Below are 22,198 nucleotides of genomic sequence, written 5' to 3'. Positions count from 1 at the left end.
CACCTTAGTCCCAACGGGATAATGGCAGACCAACAATTAAATGAAAGCCCTAGTATCTGCCAGGGAGTCCAGGCCGGTCCAACTCACAGCTCCTGCCCTCCCTCCCATCCCCCAAGCCCATCCTTCCCCCGCCTGGTCCTATGCAGACTTCACTGGCATTAAACTCTCCTCGAGTCGAAGACATCACGAACAGCACCTTGGGCACGGCCATCGCCAGCTCAGACCCCGGCAGGGGATCCTATGTAAAGCCCACACTGAGTCGTTCCTTACTGATCCATTTTAGACATTTCTGTTCTCAATATAATGGATTTAAGTCTTTGGGAGAACGTAGAAGAGACCAAATTTCAGCCTGAAATGCAGTGACTTCTCTGTGGCCCATGATTGATTGAATGAACGGCCAGGAAAACACGAGGCAGAGCTCGCTGGGCGCTGAGTCATCTGTGTTCATTGGTCCATGGATTCATTCAGCTTCTGTTTACTGAGCACCTGCCGTGGGCCAAATACCTAGTGAGCGCTCCTGGGCGGGAGAGTGGAGCAGATGACTGGAGAGACCTCTTCCTGTGCCTACTCGACCTCACCCCCCAACCCCTTCCTGCCTGCCCGGTGGTAGTCAGACCTCAGATGAATCTGGTGGCGGACCTGCCCCTCAAAGCGCCCTTGGCCGGGTGGTGGACATCTCACAAAGAAAGGCAGAGAAGTAGGCACGTCCCCTCGCTAAGAGAGGGGGAGCCCTTTCTGCGGGGATGGGGCGGTCAGTGGGGGAGGATGGAGGCTGCGGGTCAGGGAACAGCCGAGTGACGGTGGCAGGCCCTGGGGCCCTCTAGCTGAGCCGCTCGGGGCAAGCCTTGCCCATCCCAGGGTCTCAGGGTCCCTCCCTGTCTTTAAAGGCCAGGGTTGGACTCCCAGAGCACTTCCAGATCTACCCTCTGTAATGCCAGATACTAGTTAATGAGGGTCCTCTAGGTACCACGGAATCCGTCCCGTTTCGTGTAATAGTCCAAGCAGCATCATGAGATGAGAACTGAAATGACGCTCATTTTACAAATGAAGAAACAGAACTCAAGAGATTCTGTGCGGAGGCCAATACGTAGTGGTTGCATCTGCCTCGGGACCAGGGCCCTAGGCCATCCTGCCTGCACCCGTGCTCTCAAGCTGGCAGTCCGCTGAGAGCCAGCCAGGGAGCCGTAACAAACCTTGGGTTCCTGGGCCCCGGCCCGGAGGAGACTGAAGCAGTTCAGCTGTGGTAGGAGAGCCTGGGAATCTGGGGGTTTCTAAGTGCATCTGATGGCTGCCAAGGCTCCAGATGTGCAGCCCTAGGGGATCTTTTGACGTTCACTCTGCTGTAAGAGTCATGACCACTGTCGTGCTAGTAGGTGGCCCTCGCGCACGCCTTGACCCTCCAGTGAGGCAAGCGTAAGGGGACGTCAGAGGATCCGCACCGGATGTCCCAGTAAGACTTCAAAGCTGGAAAGAGGTTTCTTCGTGCAAAAGTGCTTCAGGGGAAATGGATCTGGTAGAGCGCTGGCCTTTAGGCGATTTCCAAGCCCATCTCCTCCCACACATAATCCTGCGCTCCACTCCCTTCCCCTTCACTGCAGGTCATGGTCATTTACAAGACAGCCACGGATGACTGTATGAAGCCTTGAAAGTGTAGGAAATACTGCATCAGTAACTTCTTTGATTTGTTCCCAAAGGCTAGGCTTTTATAAATGGCGGGCAGTTCCCCCAGTGCAGATCACAGATCGGGGCCCTTTCCTGTTGTTTCCTATCTCCCCGACCTGAGGATACATCTGCACAGAGGCATTTCTTAATTAGATAGCTTTATACTTTTTTGGTGGAGGAGTGTAAGTCATTCCATTAAAAACAAGCTTCTATAGAAAAATACAGAGAACAGAAAGTGAGTTTCCAGTCACCCCCAAAAGACGACTACTCCAAAGAGTTGCATATACTTTCTTGCAAGGTGTTTTTGTGCACTCGTAGAAATGTGTGTGTATGTGCATGCACGCGTGTGTGTGTGTGTGTGTGTGTGTGTGTGTACAGATCAATGGAACCGTGCTATAGTGACTGTTACGCAGTTGTGTCACGCTCCAAACAGTGTCTCTCAGACAGCTGCCCAAAAGAACACGCCAGATCTACTTCACTCCTCCAAAGCCTCTGCTTTATCCCATTTTCTCACTCACTAGAGCCTGATGCATTTAACCGAGACAGGGAAGCAACCTAAAAGTTCAACGTCTACGTCACGCTTTTCCTTTTTAAAAATCAGGTTAGCAGTAGACAGGTGGGAATTGCAAGTTTCTTAGCGATTCTCCTTTGCCCTCCAATGTCTGCATAGTTCCGCTGAAAGCTCCTTTAAGTGGGCAGAGAATATCCTTCGCGTGACTTTCTGTAGTGTTTGGTGTAGAGACAGCATAATGCTTTATTTGAACTGTAACGCAACAGTCTAAATGAAAGACAGCAACAAAACAACAAGCATCATGGTTCTAAAAATAGGCTGTATTGTATAGTTTTGACAACTCTTTCTAAGTCTTGAAACTGAGAGATCTGTTTTATCTTGCAAGTTTCCTGTTCAATAGCTTTAATGTGCCAAGCCTTTATAAACATTCCTCTGCCTCCCCCCTTCCCTCTCCCTCCCTCCCTCTCTCCCCCCTCCCTCCCTCCCTCCCTCCCTTCCTTCCCATTCCTCTTTTCTCTTCCAGCCACAGGGAACCATTAAGAGGAGGCAGGAAGGAGAAACTTTCCAGCTTTCAGGCATGGCCGAAGGAGGTTACCCTAATAAAATTAAGAGACCATGCCTTGAAGACGTCACGCTTTCGATGGGCCCCGGCGCTCATCATCCCAGCACAGCCTGTGCAGAGCTGCAGGTTCCTGCGTTACCCATGAACCCTGGCTCTGCAGCGATGGGAGCGGCTGGTCATTCATTACTTCTCGAAAATAACCCCATGAACGGCAGCGTAATGGGCTCACCGTTTGTGGTACCACCAACTGCGGAAATGGGACTGAAAGGCCCCCCTCTTTCTTACTATGACAAGACCAACACTGTGCCTGCTGTGGACCAGGAGCTTCAAGATCTGCTGGAGGAGCTAACAAAAATTCAAGAACCTTCTCCGAGTGAGCTCGACCTTGAAAAAATCCTGGGGAGCAAGCCGGAAGAACCGCTGGTCTTAGATCACCCCCCGGCAACCCTAGGCGTGACTCCCAAGCCTGCGGTTCAGATGCCACACTTGGAGAGCCTTGGTTCCAGCAAGGACTTCGCTTCAAGTTGCAGCCAGGTCCCGGGGGTGTCGCTTCAAATCCCGCCCTCCTCTGCGGGGATCAGCTACGCCATTCCCTCCACCAGTAAGCAGATGGTCTCCCCCAGTTCTTCAACAGCACAGGCCAAGAGCCAGGTCCAGGCGCCGCTCCCTGCGGCTGCCTTGCCACCGCTCCCGGTGCCTCAGTGGCATCACGCCCACCAGCTGAAGGTGCTGGCGGCCAGCAAGCAGGGCTGTAGTACGAAGCAGCAGGGCCCCGCTCCCAGTTGGTCCGGCCTGCCTCTTCCCGGCCTCTCCCCACCTTACCGCCCGCTGCCCTCACCACAGCCGCTGCAGCCGTTCAGCCCTCAGGGCCTCATGGTGTCCTGCATGTCATCGAGCGCTCTGCAGGGCTCTCCCAATGCCTTATTGTCCAGCGTGGCGCCCAGCAGCGGCGCTGCCCTGGGGCCGGCCATGACCTATGCCCCCGAGAAGCTCCCCAGCCCCGCGCTCCAGCAGCAGCCGCAGTTCAGCCCGCAGCCCTCCATCCTTGCCAACCTGGTGTCCTCCACCATCAAACAGCCTCAAGGGCACCTGATATCCACTCTGCCCACCAGCAACCCGGGGCCCTCCACTCCCTACCGCCCAGAGAAGCTGTCCAGCCCCGGGCTGCCGCAGCAGTCCTTCACCCCACAGTGCCCCCTGATCCGGAGTCTCACTCCCACCAGCAATCCGCTCGGCCCGCAGCAGCCGCAGCTGCAGCTGCCGCCACCTCCGCCTCCGCCAGCCAGTACCCTCCTCAAGCCCATGGCCACCAGCTCGCCCAGAACCCTGAGCCTGATCATGCAGCAGGGGCTGGCCGCCCCCAGCCCGGGAGCCCCGGAGCCTTTTCCTTTCGGCCACACCAAGCCCTTGTCACATTTCGTCTCTGAGCCGGGCCCCCCGAAGATGCCCTCGGTGCCCGCCGCGTCTCGGCAGCCTGCCCTGCTCCACTACCTGCAGCAGCCGACGCTGACGCCGGCCTCTTCTGCCACGGCCTCGTCCACGGCCACAGCCAGCCTGCAGCTGCAGCAGCAGCCGGACGCCGCTTCGTTCCTTCTGCAGCACGTGACGCAGCAGCCGCAGCGTGTTCAGCGGTCGGTGGCCTCGGATTCCATGCCTTCTCTGCCCAGACAGGTAAGCCGGTCTCATCTCTGGTTGCGTCCCTTGGTTTTGGAAATAAGAACCACGTTTCATGTATTGAGAGCCGCCTTTGGAGGCAGATCCAGGCTGTAGCCCTCTTTGAGAGTGGACTTCACTCTGGAAAAGTCTATTGAAGCCAACTTACTCTGCGCAGTCGAAGCGCAGTATTCATGAGGTCAAGGTTAGGGTTTCAGTTCCTGTGCAGGTTGCTTAGCTTCCCTGGGAGAAAAGTTCACCCACAAGGTGCCGCCAGGGGAAGGAACCAGGGCAGACGAGTCAGAATCACACAGAACTGGGCTGTGAGGCACGTCCCCTCACCCAGGACCAGTGAAGCCTTCATAGGATGCAAGGAAATGGCACTGAAGCATTTAAATTTTCTCCCAGCTGGCATGAGGCTGCACACCGAGCCTTCTAGAAGTGTCACAGCAAACGTCTGCTGGGCAGCGGCAGCGTGCCATCCACCCCTGCACCAGGTGCTGAGGCAGGTCCTAAATGAAACTGTCAGAGACGTGTCAGGTAGTTACTCTTACCATCCCCGTTTTACAGACGAAGTAACTGAGGCTCAGAGTGTTGAAATGACTCGCCCAGAGTCACACAGTTAGCGAGAGGCCCAGCAGCAACTTGAAGGCAGGCGGGCTTGCTCCAGAGCCCATGCTCTTCTCAAAATCCCCATGATGTCTCTCTCATCTCCTACAGTCTTGTCAGTCACTCAGTTCAGCTACTTCTCCCTGGGCAGTGTCTATCATAGTTCCCACTTTTCACTTGTTCTGACCCCTGCCTGTATTAGTTACCTATGGCCGCGTAACAAGTTAGCCCGTAACTACTGCTTAAAACAAGACACATACGTAACTTCACAGTTTCTGGGGGCTGGGAATCCTGGCACAGCTTAGCAGGGCCCTCTGGCCCCAGGTCTCTCACAAGGTTGCAGTCATCTTAAGGCTCAACTGGGAAGGACTGGCTTCCAGACTCACTGCTGTGGTTGTTGGCAGGAAGCAGTTCCTTGTGGGTTGTTGGACTGAGGTCTCAGTCCCTCATGAGCTGCTGGCCAGAGGCCTCCCTTGGTTCCTTGCCACGTGGACCTCTTCATAGAGCCTCTCACAACATGACAGCCAGCTTCGTCAGAGCAAGCAAGAGAGAATGTGCCAGGAAGAGAGGCAGGGGGAGTGCCAGCAGGTCAGAAGTCACAGTCTGTATAACCTAGCCTGGGAAGTGACATTGCATCACGTGTGCAGTATTCTGTTCATTAGACGCGAGCATGAAGATGTGAGTACCAGCAGGGGATTACAGGCTGGGGAGGGTACCAGAGATCCCTGGGGACTACGTCAGATGTCTCCCTGCCCCGAATACCGTCTTTCGTGCTTCCTCTTTTCCATTGCTCTCAGGCCTGCCCGAGTTCAGGCCCTCTTGATTCTTCGTCCGAACTCGTACAGTTGATTCTTAAACTGGTTGTTCCAATAAACCATCCGTTTCTCTGAGAATTACCTTGCTGTGACACAGACCTGACCATGTTCACACTTGCTCGGAAGATTCTGGAGGCCCGTAAGCTGTGACTCCATCTACCTCCTTAGACTCGGTGTCCCTCGGGCCCCAAAGTGCTTGCAACTCCTGGCCCACTCTGCGCCCTTGGCCTTGGCTCCCACTGTTGCCTGTGTCCGGCCTTCCCTGCCCACCTTTGCTCTCCTGTCCCACTCTTACAGGTCCTAAGGCTCTGTCACTATCACCCCCCGCCCCCGGGAAGCTTTGCCCCAGCTGTCCTCTGCACTTCCGCCTCCCACTCTGCCTCCTTCTTCTGTAGAGAAGCCAAGGAGTAGGTGGCTGTAAAGTGCTTGTCTGGGAATGTGGCCCAAGGGAAGCTCCCAGTGGGGGCTGACCTCTTTGCTGAGGGCCCTGGATGACCATGGCCGCAGCAGTCCCCGGAGGAGAGACACCGTGTCTTTTTCATCCAGGTCTCGTGGAGTATCACCAGGCAGAGTACTCCACGCCAGGGGTCGGTCCTTCGAGGGGAGCGCCCGTGGGGGTGGCCAGGGTGAGCGGCCGGCCCTTGTCCACAGTTCAGGAGCACTTTGGTTTGGTTTTGTTATAGGCCTGTTGCCAGCTGTTTTCGTGGACTTCTGCAGCTGGCTTGGGGGAGTGCCAGCTTCAGCACTGGAGCCCTTATCCTAGCAGGAAAGAGCCTCAGCCCGGAGCCGTGTCACCGTCTAACATTGTGAGCCTTTTTGGTTTCTTTTGTGTTCAGTGGGGAACATGTGTAGCCTGACTGTTGCTTCGGAGCCAGACCAGCTGGCTCACAGAGAGAAGCCTTAATGATTAGGGTCGTGAGAATCACACCCAACTGATTCCCTAGGTGGGGCTGGAGAAAGTGTCCGGGAGAAAGCGCGTGCAGCCAAGCTCCCCAGGTCAGGAGGGGCTCAGGTGATCTCCGCCGACAGAGGCAAGAGGCTGGGCTCCCCGATGGGATGCTCTTGCCGCCAGGAGCTGCCTTCCCGGCCAGCACTAGCCAGTGCCCAGGGGCTGAGTGTGCTACCTGGGACTTCACCTGCCTTTTCTTGTCTTAGTCCTCAGAGGTAGGGGCTGTTATCATTCTCTTTAAAGTTGAGAAGACTGAGACACAGAGAAGTCCCCAGAGTTGCCCACAGTCACACAGCAAGTCGGGGCCAGAGCAGGGAGTCCGGCTAGAGAGCCCACACTTGTAACCCCACGCACGGGGGCCTCCAGAGCCCTCTGTTCCTGCCTTGACCTCCTAACTGTTGCCTCTTCTACAAAGTGGGTGTGATGGTAGGTTGTTTGAGGATTAAAAGCGTCGATTCAGCGCGTCGAAAGCACTCCAAACAGAGCCTGGCGCAAAACCTGCCAACGAAAGCCTGACTCCTCGTCCTAAGTCTCCAGATCTGTTTCCTGGGGGCTAAGGTGGTTCTCAAACCTGGGGCTGTGTCAGGACAGAATATGAGCAGTGCTGTCTCCAGACCCCACGCCTGCCAGTGAGATGGACGGCAGTGGCGGGGCTCACTAGCTTCGTGGGCTCTTCTTGTCCCAGGCCCTGCCCCGCCTAGCCCACCGCAGGCCCGCTGGGCGAGGGGAACGGGCCGCCTCGGCGCTTTCACGCTGGCTCCGCCCCGCTTCCCAGCACCCTGCTCCGTGCACGGCATTCTTTTAGCCAAAATGCACTGACGAAGCCTCCAAACGGGCACGTCAGCAGCTCCGCTGTTCCTTCCCATGGCCTTTCCGCATTCAGTTTAAGGCCTAAGAACCCAGCTCTGGTCACTTGGCCAGGAGAAGGTGGAAGAAAGGAAGAGGCGAGTGTTTGAGGCCCCCGTGGTGAGGAAGTACATGCTTCTTGCTCCCAGCAGGGAGAACTTGCTGTGTTTTACTGATGGCCAAGCTGAGCCTCGGGAAACACTCGTTACCCCCTGGACGGCGTTGACTAGCTCGTCGCACCTCCGTGGACGGTAGCGGTTACCACGGAAGGACTGGGCATTCATCTTAAACCAGAAATGCCAAGTCCAGCTGCCGCAAGGAGCTCATTCTTATGTTCAGACTAGCCTTTCTCAGCTTGGGGGATTTCACTTACCAGTTACGTGAGTGATCCAATTTCAGTGACCCGCTTGCTTGCCCTGAAGGTAAGAGGTAAATGCCATCTGGCATCAGGGCAGCAGTTCAGCATGGCAGGGGCGCTGGAGGCAGACAGACTGGGGTTCAAGTCCGGACACCAACTCTAAGTGGGCATTGTGCCAAGAGCAGTGTCACTTAAGCCCCCTGAGCCTTAGCTGTACCTGGGGAGAGGGATGGGCCCCATCGCGTAGGGCCTTGAAAGACAGGAGATGCTGAACCGATACCGCTCAGACCCCTGCCCGGCCCACACTCTGCACCCAGGCACGGCAGGCGTGGGCTCCCGGACTTGGATCTGGAAGCCCTGGGGTCAGACGCGTTTCCAAATTCAGAACTTTGGGGACTTTAGAAAAGTAATATGGTGCATATAGCAAATATGACACAACCCTCCGGTGGAATCTGGGGCACATTTTATTATTTTTGCAGAGAAATATGAATATTTAACGAAGCCCAGGTCAAGTTTTGTTCCCAAATAAATTTTGGCACCGAATTTACAGAACTAAAATAGGTTTGCAGAGCTTTGGGGCTTGAAGTTACAGATAAGGGAGGTGGACCTAGAATTATTAAGGAAGGGACTATGGAGTTGTGACACCCAGCCCTGGTGTGGTGACTTCCAAGGCCCCCAAATCTCCTCACTGTATTCCCCACCCTACTCCCAAGGCTGCGTGACTCCTCTCTGTTTTTAATCGAAGCGAGGCAAAATGAATTTTGTTTCCATAATGGAATGCCCCTTCTCGCTGAAAACCATTGAGGATACCGTAGGGTGTTGTGAACATCACGGTTAGGACTTCAATTGGACTATCAGCCACTGGCTGAGGAACTGACATTTACTCAAAGACAGAAACAGTTCTGTCCAGGAGATGAGACCTGTGCTCTGGAAGAGTCGGGGAAGCAAGAGGCAGCAAGGGCGCCCTGGGTGCACGTGCGATTGCAGAGCTGGGAGTGTAGCATGGCGGGGAGGAGGAACGAGGATGGTGGCCAGTTGGAATAAGAACAAAAAAGCCTGAAATCTGATCCTTGAGGCAGGCTGGGGTGGGGGGGTGGGCAGCTGCAGAGAAATAGACCAGAGGCGCGTGATATCGTTTGGAGAGATTTTGAGAGGGGCGAGAGCGGGGACCTGAGCCTGCCTCTGGGAAGGCTGGACGAGCCCTCGCCTGCGTCTGCCCCGTCTTCCGCCTTGAATGCCAGCCGCCCGTCTCCCATGCTTAGGCAGCAGTGAGCACCCAGCAATGGTGGAGGCGCGGGCTCATTAGGAGAACTTGCCATCCACCCTCCTGGAGGGCTGGGCCTAGGAGGGGGATCTGGGCACCTCGGCCTGAAGTGGGACCGTGAGGAAGCCCTCTAGTCACCCTCACCCGTGGGTGCCTCTTGTCCCTGGGAACTGAGCCTCTGAAGCGCAGCACCCCCGGCACCCAGGGCCTGGAGGGAGACAGCACAGAGCCAGGGACAGCGGGGCCTTGGCCCTTGCTTCCTGGCAGGGTGCGGGCCCCGGGACTGGGCTTGAGGCTTGGATCGCTGAGGTCCAAATCCCGGCTCTGCCGCTGTTTCATCTGGCACGCTCCTTCCTCTCTCCGTGCCTCAGTCTCTCCATCTGCAAAATGAAGATACTTGTATACCTATCAAATGGGGCTGCTGAGAGGATTCAACGAGGTGAGGTAAACGTGCCTGGCCCAGGGCCTGGCACACAATCCCGCTCCACCGATGTTAGCTCTACTGTGTCGAGAAAGCTCTTGAAACTCGGCACTCAGTGGAATGCGTTTAGACTGCCAGGCTCCTCTCCGGCTCCCAGTGTTGGTGGCTCGCAGAGGAGGGGCGGGGAAGTGCGCTCCAGCCGTGGGGTGTCAGGGAGGCCAAGTGGCGGACACAGACTGGTGACCCCCGAAAGGAGCAGAGCAGCCAGGCCCGGCTGCAGCTTCCCGAGCACCCTGGCCAGTGGGGAGGGGACGGTGCTGGCCATTCTCCCTCCAAGCACAGGCGGCAGAGGGAGCCACGCAGGGGGCTGCACCATCCCGCGTGTGTGCTGAGTACCAAACGGCAGTAACACATTCTGCCTGCATTCAGCTGGGCCCCAATCCCGCCGCTTGCAACAGGCCGAGGGCTGCCTGGGTTTCTAGATCCAGAGGGACTGCTGCTGATGGGCGGAGAGAAAGAATGAAGGGCAAGTGAGGGCCAGCCTTGCCAGCCACCCGGCGCCAACGCCGCCAGGAGCACTGGTTCATCGTGGTCACTTGGTTTGGACTTCCGAGGTTGGACTCGACTGCTCGGTAGAGCAGAACCGTGAATAACTGCTGTCTCGATTAACACTGCAAATTAAAATCTTTCCCTTCACACCGTGACCTCCCATTGAAAACCAAAATGATAAAACCAGGTTAGTTAGACCGAGAGAATTCCCTCATCTTGTCAAAGTTATGCCGGCTCCATTTTCCACTGGAGGAAGAGAGTCAGGAGAAATGGCAGCGTGAGTCTGCTCCTAGCCTCAACATCGTTCATGACCCTTTAAAAGCAAGTGACCACTATCTTGCCAGATGTACCGCACATTGTCAAGGAAGGGCCTGTGACCTTGGACTTGAAAGTCCTTTCACCAGCTTCCCTTAATTCTTCTGCTGTTTTGAGGCTAAGAGGCAGGGCAGGGCGGCACTGCTCCCCGTGTAATGAGGAAAGTTTCTTCGCCTTTGTCTTTTACAAATCCTGGTGAGAAGCATCACAGATTTCATTTCAAAGGTTAGTACTGCTGAAGTGCAAGAGCAGAGGCCTCTGGGGGAAGCTCTGGGCTGAACTAAGGAAGAAGCGGGGCAGGAAAGTCAGATTTCAAAGAGCCCATGTGTCTGAGCTCCAGCCTCGCCTTGCACACGTCTTCTCTACCAGACATGAGGACATTTTCCTGAATAAGCATCTTTATTTTGTTTTTATATTATTATTATTTTAAAAATTTATTTATTTATTCATTTTTGGCTGTGTTGGGTCGTAGTTGCGGCACGCGGGCTTCTCTCTAGTTGTGGCGCTCAGGCTCAGTAGTTGCGGCGCGTGGGTTTAGTTGCCCTGCGGCACGTGGGATCCCCAACCAGGGATCGAACCGGTGTCCCCTGCATTGCAAGATGGATTCTCAACCACTGGACCACCAAGGAAGTCCCTAAGCATCTTTATTTTGTATTTAAGCATGATTGTACATGCAAGCTTAGTTTTTCCTTTCTTTTTTTAAATTGGGCAGCAAAGAACTATTTAATTTGGTGAAACATTTTTTAGCTGCTTTGGGAGGAAATATAATTAGACAAAGATGCACACGTGCCCTGTATGCCAGCTGTTGTACTGTACTACAGTACTGTTCAACGTACTGTACTGTAAGATTAAAAATGTTTTCTTGGGACTTGCCTGGTGGTACAGTGGTTAAGAATCCGCTTGCCGGGACTTCCCCGGTGGTTCAGTGGTTAAGAATCCGCCTGCCAATGCGGGGGACATGGGTTTGAGCCCTGGTCCGGGAAGATCCCACATGCCACGGAGCAACTAAGCCCGCGTGCCACAACTACTGAGCCTGCGCCCTAGAGCCCATGCTCTGCACAAGAGAAGCCACTGCAATGAGAAGCCTGCGCATCTCAATGAAGAGTAGCCCCTGCTCGCCACAACTAGAAAAAGCTCGCATGCAGCAACGAAAACCCAACGCAGCCAAAAATAAATTAATTAATTAATTTTTTTAAAAATCTGCCTGCCAATGCAGGCGACACAGGTTCAATCCCTGGTCCGAGAAGATCCCACATGCCACTGGGCAACTAAGCTCGTGCACCACAACTACTGAGCCTGCGCTCTAGAGCCCGCGAGCCACAACTACTGAAGCCCGTGCGCCTAGAGCCCGTGCTCTGCAACAAGAGAAGCCACCACGATGAGAAGCCCGCGCACTGCGACGAAGAGTAGCCCCCGCTCGCCGCAACTAGAGAAAGCCCGCGCGCAGCAGTGAAGACCCAATGCAGCCAAAAATAAATAAATCAATGATTTTTTTTAAAAAAATTTCTTTATTTTTTGTCTTTGTTAGTTTTTTCTGTATTATTTGTGTGAAAAATACTATAAACCTATTACAGTACAGTACTATATAGCCAATTGTGTTAGTTGGGTACCTAGGCTAACTTTGTTGGATCTCAAGCAAATTGGACTTACGAATGCACTCTCAGAACAGAACTCATTCATATGTAGGGGACTTACTGTAATATACATTTTGATAATTTAGAGACCGACATCTCTGTGTTGAATAAGTTTTGTTTTAACCACTCTGAATTGCCAGGAAATGAAAGTCTGTTTGGCAAAACGCAGGCTCAGAACTTGGTACTAATGCTACCAAGAATCAGATTTTTTTCTTAGTTTCTTTTTTGGTTTCTAAGTACCATTAATGATCCTCCACCTCAAAGCTATGTCCCTTTTTCAAAAAGTGGAAATTTTAAATGAGCTGCCTATCAAATGCTAACTTTTTAAACACCAAGCTTTTTCTGTGTCGGAGGCTGAGGAATAAGTGAGACGTCGCATTGCAATGAGGCAGCGTTACTTTTTGCCCCTGGAGTAATGATCCATCACTTAGTAAGGTCAACACCAAAATTAACGTGGATGCACAAAGCCCCCCAGTTCAGATGCCTCCTTAATGGCGATCACTAGCCTTAATTTTTAATTGTTTGACAATTGACCCATGAGAGCTGGAAAGGCAGCCATTTTCAGAAACCTCCCGTGAAGTTTTTGTTTGGTTTTTTGTTTGTTCCTTTTGTCTTTACATATCTGAAAAGGAACACTAAACTTTGCTGAAGTTGGGGTGCCCAAAAGTGAGACTTTTAAAAATGAAATATGTAGATTATTTTATACTAAGTTCATTGAAACCCGCTGCATATTTGTCACTGTAAAGCAAGGAAAGGAATCTGATTTCAGTTTTCAAAGAGTCGAAGAGGACAGAAATAAATCATTGTGTTATGTTCCTTTAAACTGTAACTGCTTATGAATATCTACAAACCCAAAATGTAGACTACCTCAAGGAGAGGCCGTCCACTTCCACGCATAAAACAGGTTTGAAAGTGAAGTGGTCAGCTACTGTTGTGACCCCAAGTGAAAAGTTAGCAAAATAGAAAAAATGTCTAGGGCAGATGGAGGGTCACAGTGGATTTGCACCGTTCAGCTGTGACCCAACACCTACAGCCAACATTGTCGCTGAGTGCAGGATGGCGCCAGAGGAGCAATGCAGGTCAGAGATGTGACCCTTGGGGCGAGCAAGGGATGTGTCCTAAGGGGGCTGCACTGCATCCTTGCCCCTCCTTCCTGCACCCTCCCCAGCTTCCCTCTCTCAAACCCATTCATGGCCCCGTAGCACAAATTTATGGAAACCTCTCCTAAGCCCGTTTATACTTTCAGCCTCTTCTGTCCCTTGGGGGTTGTCAAATCCCACAACCTGGGCCTGCTGGGCAAAGCAACAGCGTGCGTATGCTCCGAACTTGTGTCTTGTGAGCTTGAAGGGAGCGGCGAATGAAAGCAGCCCACCCCACCCCACCCCCAGAGAAAGAGTTTCTGCTTCTTCCTAAGGAGTTGAAAAAGTTTAGGTTTTGATTTGCTGTTGTTGGATGAGGGCTTATCATGTTAGCTTCTCCCAGCCAAATCAGTGAGGTTGTTGAGAGCTAAAAGCAGCGTAAAGGTCCAAAGAGATCACACCTCCACCCCAGGCCCGCGTGCGTGCATGGTGGTCCTGAGAGCCCATGCAGTGCCCCGAGCTGAGCCTTCCCTGGCTCCTGACTCCCAGTGGAATAACAGCTTCTAAGACAGAGAGTGGAAGAAAGGGGCAGCATTTCTCCATTTCTTTCATCCTTCGGTCCTTCGCCCCATGTGAACCGAGTTTCATGTTAGATTAGAAAGTGGGCAGCGTGGACTCACACGGAGCCCGTAGACCTTGACTCAGTGATGGAGAGCTAGGTGCACGGGAAAAGGGGAAGTGGGCAGTCCAGGAAATGATCACAAAGTCCTGGCCTAAATGTGACCTTCAGAGCCTGAAAGATGCATAGCCCTACTTCATCAGAAATTACTCCAACTCTCGCTTTGCTTTTGGGAGCTTTGGATTTGAAGCTAAGTGCAGAGGTTCTATCTGGCCTTACCCCCTGCAGCATGCTACCATGTTTGGCCCTTTTTGAGCAGAGGAAGTGAGCAGAATTGTGGGGACCCAGACTTTTCTACAGGCCCATGTCTGGGTGGCACGTGAAAAGAATTTGCCAAGCCAGCTGACTCAGGAGGCCAGTAGATGAAAGTGGACTCCTTATTGACAGTTTTGCATAATGATCATTTATTTCCATGTGACAAAGCTTTGAAAGATGTGGGAGGCCTCCAACCACCCTTGAGTGGCAGTAAGTGGGAACAATTCCATGACCTTTCCCTCTATCAGGCAACACTTTCAAAGATGAGCTCTAGAAAACGTGAACAGGCAAAGCTCTCAAACATGGCTTTCTAGTTTCATGTCGTCAAAAAACAAAATCTTGACACCCATTAGGATGGCTATCATTTTTTAAAAAATAGGAAAAACTAGTGTTGGTGAGATGTGGAGAAACTGGAAACCATATGCACTGTTAGTAGGAATGTAGGATGGTACAGCTGCCGTGGAAAACAGTAGGGTGGGTCCTCAAAACATTAAACATGCAATTACCATATGGCCTAACAATTCCATTCTTGGGTATATACCCAAAAGAATTGAAAGCAGGTTCTTGAACAGATATCTGTTCACCAGTGTTCATAGCAGCATTTTCACAATGTCCAAAAGGTAGACGCAACCAAAATGTCCACAGAGAGAAGAATGGATGAATAGAATGTGATCCGTCCACGCAGTGGAATATTATTGAGCCTTTAAAGGAGGGAAATTCCGATACCTGTTACAACATGGGTGAACTTTGAAGACATTATGCTGAGTGAAATCAGCCATCAATCAACAAAAGGACATACACCATGTTATTCTACTTATAACAGGGACCTAGGAGTCAGATTCATAGAGACAGAAAGCAGAGTGGTCCTTGCTTGGGGCCGGGGCACTGGGGGTTAATGCCTAATGGGGACAGAGTTTCAGTTTGGGAAGATGAAAAAGTCCTGGAGATGGATGGTGGCGATGGCTGCAGGACACTGCGAATGTACTTAATGCCACGGAACTAGGCACTTAAAATGGTCAGTTTGTGGGCTTCCCTGGTAGCGCAGTGGTTGAGAGTCCGCCTGCCGATGCAGGGGACACGGGTTCGTGCCCCGGTCCGGGAGGATCCCACATGCCGCGGAGTGGCTGGGCCCGTGAGCCATGGCCGCTGAGCCTGCGCATCCGGAGCCTGTGCTCCGCAATGGGAGAGGCCACGACAGTGAGAGGCCCGCGTACCACAAAATAAATAAAATTAAATTAAAAAGTCAGTTTAACAGCAAGAAAAAAAGAAAAGGAAAAACAAATTTTAAAACATGAGCTAATCCTCTCCTAGTCAAGGCAGTATTTAATTTTGATAATATTAACGTGTGATGTCGAGGTGGCAGCAGCTGAGCTGCCTGTCTTCCTTCATGGAGAGGAGAGTACTGACTGCACAGGTACCTTACCCATGTTTCTGTGCAGGCCGGCTGCACTTCTTAGATGCCTTAGTGACACGTGTGCACTTAGGGAATGCATGCACTTCCCCTTTTCACTCAGTGCATGCGTGTTAACATGCCCGGCGTAGGGTTCCTGGGCATAGCCAATGCTTAGAAAGAACTTTCCTGATAAATCGATCACAACTTCTGTCCTTTTCTGGGCATTTTAGAGAAGTGACAACATGTGGATGGGGGAACAAAGAAGTGATATAGACAGAATGGGGTCTCTGCTCCGGAATGGGGTAAGAAAGCCCACTGGCTTCATGGGTTCTCTGGTGCATGTGCAAGCCTAGAAATACTAGGATGGCTCACAGTTTGCTGATTAATACAAGAGCCAACAGAACAATGCGAGGGACTCACTGTCTGTGCACAGTGTCCCTCTGGAGCAAGTGCTAGGCCCTGGGGGAGAGTTCTGGAAAGAGTTAAGGGTCTCGGCTACAGTGCGAACCAGGCTTGACCCTGACACACAAAGTAGGAAACAGGAGCCTCTAGTCATTGTTCAAATGACTTTTGGGAAGTTGACACACCTGGTCACTGTGTCCCCACTCACACCCCAGCTCTCAAGACCTTCGGTTTCTGCCTTTCAGGGCCTGGCAGTGTCCACTTTTTAATCAGAGTCATTTGTGTCTTGCCTGTGCCCCCATTTGCTAGCAGATTCCTCAGGCATATGATGTCTTATCTAGGTCTGTAAACATGAGCTCAAGGAGCCTTTGAACGAATGACTGGAAGAAGGCAGGAAGGAATCAACCTATAAACCGATTGCATCTGCTGGCCTCTGAGAATTAAGCTCCTGAGATTGTTTTGAGTGTTTTAGAGTAACTATTGGTAGAAATCCCCAATCCTTGAAGCCCAGGAGGCTGATGAACTCAGATTCTTGTGTTGGACTGAAGGGAGAGCTCCGCCTCTGCACGCAGGGTCCCTACCCCGTGACTGTGACTGTGAGACATTTTCTGGTCCAGTTGGGGCTCTTGTCTGCCAACAGCACGAGGACAGGCACTTGCCTACAATTCTACAAGTGCACTATCTGAATACATCTGATTTCTTCAAACTCTAACAAATAACACGGTTTTGGATCTCCAGGGGTAATTTGCACTGGTTGTTCTGTTGCAGCGGTAGCGGTTGTTTCATGCCTTTTAGAAGGACAAACAAGACCTCTGGCTGCTATTTCACATACCACAATGATAGCAGCACATGATATAAGAAAAGAAAAAAAAGCTGGCTTAGAAATTCAGGCCACTCATTCCATTGCTTTTTTCCCCAGTTCAGATTCGCTTATGCCGCTCTGGGGCGGCACTGTTATTCCTAACGTAACCCAATCAATTTCAGTTTTGAAGGCTGCTCGGTGTATGTTCTTGTCCTGTCAGACTTTAAATGTTAACTTATAAGAACAGTTGGTTGTATTTGAATAAGCTTTCCCCATTGGTTTAAAAGAATTAACAGGTTTTTTTTTTTTTTTTTTTTTACTAGTTCATGAGCACAGATTTTTATATCCTTTGTGGAAATGATCTTTGGGGGTTTCGTTTTGATTTGTTTGTTTTTGTCATTTTGACAGCTGTATTGATAGCTTCTTCTATTTGCTTGGTTCACTTTTCATTTGGAAGTGTCTTCTTTAGCAGAATAATTACATCACAGAGATTCCTTCCTGGCACCCTCCAGAAAGATCTCCTGATGTCCCCTATTGCTATATCAGCTGTTATAGTTCGAGATTGGTACAGATCAAAGTAGCAGAATGGGGTTGAAAAGGGCAGCCTCTGGCAATGGCCTTGACCCTGCCGATTCCCTCTGAACTCCTAGAGCTCCAGCATCGTATAGATCTGCTCTGCCTGGCCCTTTCCTCAGCAGCCGGTGGGCAGTACTGCTCTTCCAAGCGCCGTAGTTACCCCATCCTCACTGCAAAAGGCAGGATTGCAACAGAGGACCCATCCTTTGATGAAACTATGTCAGCCGACTATCGGAATGACCTCATGGCCTCAGGAACTGACCAGACTCCGCTGCGAGCAACAAATATGCTGTGACTCGTCAGAGCTAGAATAACGTCCAGTTTAGAGTTTAGAATCCTTCTCCATATGCCCCATTTTTGGAAACAAATGACAAAATCGTGAGGTTGATCAACATTGTAGTCCAGATTGACATATATACACTAATATGTACAAAATGGGTAACTAATAAGAACCTCCTGTATAGAAAAATAAATAAAATTTTAAAAATTTAAAAAAAGACATTGTAGTCCAATATGCTCTCTGAGAATTCAGAGCCCTTCAGAGGTTTAAAGACAACTGGGATGTTCCCACTGAATCTTCCCTGCCACCCCCAATTCTCTGCCCGTTTCCTGACTATTTCTCTCTGAACTGAGCACAGGGCATTGGCGTGAGGCCCTCTGGGTGGGTAAGGCTTTACTGGACTGACCCAAGTGCTCCAGGTGCGTGAGCCCTGCGCAGGGGAGAGCAGGAAGGTCATTCCCACTCTGCAGTAGATCAAGGGTGTTTTTTTTGGCACTCCTTTTTTTTATTGTAGTATAGTTGATTTGCAATGTTGTGTTGGTTGCAGGTGTACAGCAAAGTGATTCATTTATATATGTTTTTTCAGATTCTTTTCCATTATAGGTTATTACGGGATATTGAGTATAGTTCCCTGTGCTATACAGTAGGTCCTTGTTGTTTATCTATTTTATATACCGTAGTGTATATCTGCTAATCGATAAAGTTTTGATATAATATTGGACTAGGGTTTGAGAAAGAGAATGAACCCTCCTAGAGCCATCAGCACCCGAGTCACCGACACCTCTTACAGGCTTTTAATATTTTTGTTTACAGTTATTACCTCTGAAATCAAATCTCGACTTTCTGGTATGGTCTTGGACTTTTCAAGGGATTTAAAAATTTAGGAGTTCGGTGCCAGTAATTTGCTAATTTGCTATAGATGAATTCCAGTTTGGATCATCAATTATTTTCTTCACAGAAAGCCACAAAGTACATATTCGAGTTAGCGTCGGAATTGAATTTGATCCAGGAATTCATAATGTTGTTAAGCTAGATTATTGCTGCTAAAACGTGGATCACATTCAACTAATGCAAAATAGAGTATTTAAGAGCTTGAGTACCACACTTGAGATCTGAGCGAAGAGCCCAAGGTTGCAATGTGGGATCCGCACTCGATGCGTTTGCTTGATCATGTTGTACAGACAGCTTAGGCATTCATCTTTAGATGAACTGGTCTGTGGGTAAAGGAAGATGACTCAAGGCTGAGCAGGGTCCCACAGGCCCCAGGCTTCATCGTCAGAGATGGGCTGTCCTCCAGCGTGAGGCTGGATGTGTGACGCAGACGTCGTGAAGGTCTGAGGGGCCAGGCCAGGCTAGAGTCTTTGGCAGTTAGGATGTATTGAGTCGCAAATAGCAGGAAATAATAAAGGGAACTGACTTCAACAATAAAGGGAACTGACTGAGTCCCGTAAGTGGAAGGCCGGCTCTTGGGCAAACTTCAGGTAGTGTCACCGAGGATGCCGTCTCCTCCCTGCCGTCTATCCGGCCTTCCGGAGCACTGGCTTCGTCTTCAGGCCGGCTCCCCCTTGTGGGCACATGATAGCCCTCAGCACCTCCAGGGGCTGCAGGCCTCCTCCTGCCCTCATCCAGGGGAGCAGAAGAGAGAGCTGCTTTGAGAAGCTGTCAGCAGAGCAAAGAAGTGTCTTTCCCAGAAAGCCTCTGGCACTTTGGGCTCAGTGGCCTGAATGGATCACACGCCTACCATTCTGCTTCGTGTAAGCGGAGCTCGGTGCCCAGCCTCTGCAAGCCCAGGTGGAGCGAGGTTTCCCCAAAGCACATAGGCACGTGGGGCAAGTGAGGCCGCCTGAACGGAAACTGTGGAAGGCAATGAGAGCAAGAGAGCTAGGCGCCAGCTTAGCCATCAGTTGTCTTTGCTGCAATCGACCTCTTTGGCCATCCACAGCCATACCCTCCCTCTTTCCCATGCGCGTGCCTCCCGAAATGCTCACTCCTCCAGAAAACCTATGTACTCCCTCCCCAGAGGGGTTCAGTTCCGATCCAGAAACTGCAGATGTCGTGCCATCCCCTCAGTTTGGTCAGAGCATAGCCCCTCCTGTTCCCGGGACCCCCGGCCATCGCGCTCACCTTGGCAGAGAAAAAGCAGAAGTACAGGACAGGAGGAAAAAAAAAAAAAAAAAAAGGAGCTCCCGTTTGGAAAGGAGCAATTGGAAAGCAGCGCACGGTGGTCAAGAGCCCAGCATCCACGGGCTTAGGGGTTCCTTGCTTCTCCGGGTCTCAGTCTCCTCTTCTGTATAACAAGAAGGTTGGATTAAAGCTGTGGTTCTCTCTGGAGTGTGTCCTGGAGGATCTGTGAAAATGCAGAGTCCTGGGCTCCACCTGCAGTGTTTCTGATTCGGTAGGTCTGGGTGGGACCCAGACATGTGCATTTCTAACAGCTGCTGCTGGCCCAGCGACTCCCACGTTGAGAACCTCTGGTGTAGATGAGTTCCACAGGCCCTGCTGATTCTGACGTTTGGGACTCAGCTTTTTCTTAGCTACCTCTTCCGTTCTACATTGATTTACAACAGATTGTTTTATAAATGGGACACACCCTACTCTACCATGTGAATAGCTAAGAACATCTCAGACCCCCAGCTTCGGTTTGTTATCTGATTTTCAGCAAGTGGGCTTAAGGCTTCAGGAAAGCCAACAACTTTCTTGAATTTAATAAGTTAGGAATAGAAATACATAGACTGTTCATCCGTCTTCCCCGCCCCCATCCACTGCAGCACGATGTTCTTTGGGTTGACTCCGTGTGACTCCAGAAAGCAGCCCTTTTTCCAGGGAGAACCCAGATCCTTAGGCCTCATTTTGAAAGCCTCCTCCCTACATAATCTGCGTATCCATCGGGTCTTGGGATAGGAGTGGCACTGGGGGAAGCTGTGATGTAGCTAAAGTTGACTTGAGAACTTTGCCAATTGTCTGCCCAGGACCCCCTCACCTGGACAACATCTCTTAGTCCTTCAGGTCACAGCTTAAAGTTCAGTTCCCCCAGGAAGCCTCCTCTAACTAACCCCTCACCCCAGCCAGGCTGGGTTCTCCTGTTGCCTGTTCTCTGCAGTGTTCCCGTATAGCACTTACCACCTTTGTTACAAATCCCGTTTAAGTGATGTGCATTACACGAACGTGCCTGCTCTACAAGGGCAACGCCATCTCTGCTTTATCCACCAGTGTTATCACAGCACAGGGCCTGGATCCTGGTGGGTGCTCAGTAAATCCGTGTTGCACGAATGCTATAAGAGGCGGGCTGTGAGCAGATTCCAGCCACCGTATTTTATTACGAGGAAAGCTATCAAACGGTCTATACTATACGTTCTACTGTGTGCAGTGATGGTTGCTCCAAAGGAACGAAACAGACAAGCCGTCAGAAGAAACAAACACACGGATAGAGAGCCTCAGCGTCCCTGGCAACTACAGCCAAGTATTTCATACCCCTCCTGCCTTCTCTCTGGGAACCTGGCACCTGGGAACTAGGTATCTCCCTACCAGGCACCCTGGGCCTCCTCTCTCCAGACAGCAGCTTCCTGAACACCCAGCTTCACCCCTCCCACACCCATAGTTTGGAGATAGGCATTTGGGTGAAGTCAGTGGAAGCCCCCGCAGCTCACAGCATGCCCCACCCAGCAGGGCCTAGAGAGCTGGTCTGGGCGAAGCCCACATTTTCCCCCTGGGGTGGTGTGAGTCTAGCGAGGCCCTGAAATGCCTGGCCCCAGGCAACAGCCCGAGTCTCCTGACTCCTGGCTCAGACTCTGGGCTCACAAATTCTGCATCTTGAAGCAGACGGGTGGCTTCAGATATAGGAATGAGATATGAACATCGTACGCTTTTTATCCCCAATGCTGTAATTCCCTACTATTATCCCTACTATTATTACCTATTATTATTATCCCCAATGCTGTAATTCCCTACTATTATTCCCTACTATAATGAAATTCAACCAAACCTGAAAATTCTTTATTGAGAGAAAGCAGATGAAGTCTACAAACTGACCAGAAGTATACCCTGCAGATGTTGACTTTGAAGGAGGTCTGTCTGGCTCCCGGAGCCCTTCTTCCTTTTGAACAGTCCTATAATCCACACATTTGCTGGATTGCAAGGCCCTGATGAAGGAGAGACCGCAGTATGGTGGAGACCAGAACCTTCTCCACAGGACAAAGTGTGCTGTGTTTACTGAGAGTTGCTGGACTTGGGCAGCTGGAGACAGTCTAGAGCCCAACTAACGCCCAAGTTAGCCAGGAACCCTGGAAAGCAGATTAGTCTGGGGTTTCCCCATTGTCTTTTTCAAAACAACCAATTCATAAGTGGGGCAAGGAAGGAAAGTCACCAAAAAAGATATGTAGCCCAGGGCTTCCCTGGTGGCGCAGTGGTTGAGAGTCCGCCTGCCGAGGCAGGGGACGCGGGTTCGTGCCCCGGTCCGGGAAGATCCCACATGCCGCGGAGCGGCTAGGCCCGTGAGCCATGGCCACTGAGCCTGCGCGTCCGGAGCCTGTGCTCCGCAACGGGGGAGGCCGCAGCAGTGAGAGGCCCGCGTACTGCAAAAAAAAA

The 22,198-nt window shown here is 51.4% G+C and overlaps 1 protein-coding gene across 8 annotated transcripts in view; it reads left to right on the top strand.

The window, feature by feature from the left end:
- The window catches only part of MAMLD1 (mastermind like domain containing 1), a 116,098-nt gene that overhangs the window by 73,031 nt on the left and 20,869 nt on the right, over nucleotides 1-22,198 (top strand). For 3 of the 8 annotated variants that reach the window (XM_073799546.1, XM_073799547.1, XM_073799551.1), the window contains exon 3: nucleotides 2,697-4,406. In XM_073799546.1, coding sequence (XP_073655647.1) covers nucleotides 2,697-4,406 — 1,710 coding nt within the window. Of the gene's footprint in view, nucleotides 1-2,696; nucleotides 4,407-6,495; nucleotides 6,619-22,198 lie in introns of all 8 variants that reach the window. The other 5 variants (XM_033849654.2, XM_073799549.1, XM_073799548.1 and 2 more) reach the window with 3 other exon arrangements.

The sequence above is a fragment of the Tursiops truncatus genome, chromosome X (assembly GCF_011762595.2).
Source record: "Tursiops truncatus isolate mTurTru1 chromosome X, mTurTru1.mat.Y, whole genome shotgun sequence".
NCBI classification, from domain to species: Eukaryota; Metazoa; Chordata; class Mammalia; order Artiodactyla; family Delphinidae; genus Tursiops; species Tursiops truncatus.
Note: the sequence above shows the minus strand (reverse complement) of the source record. Positions and strands in the feature narration are given on the sequence as shown.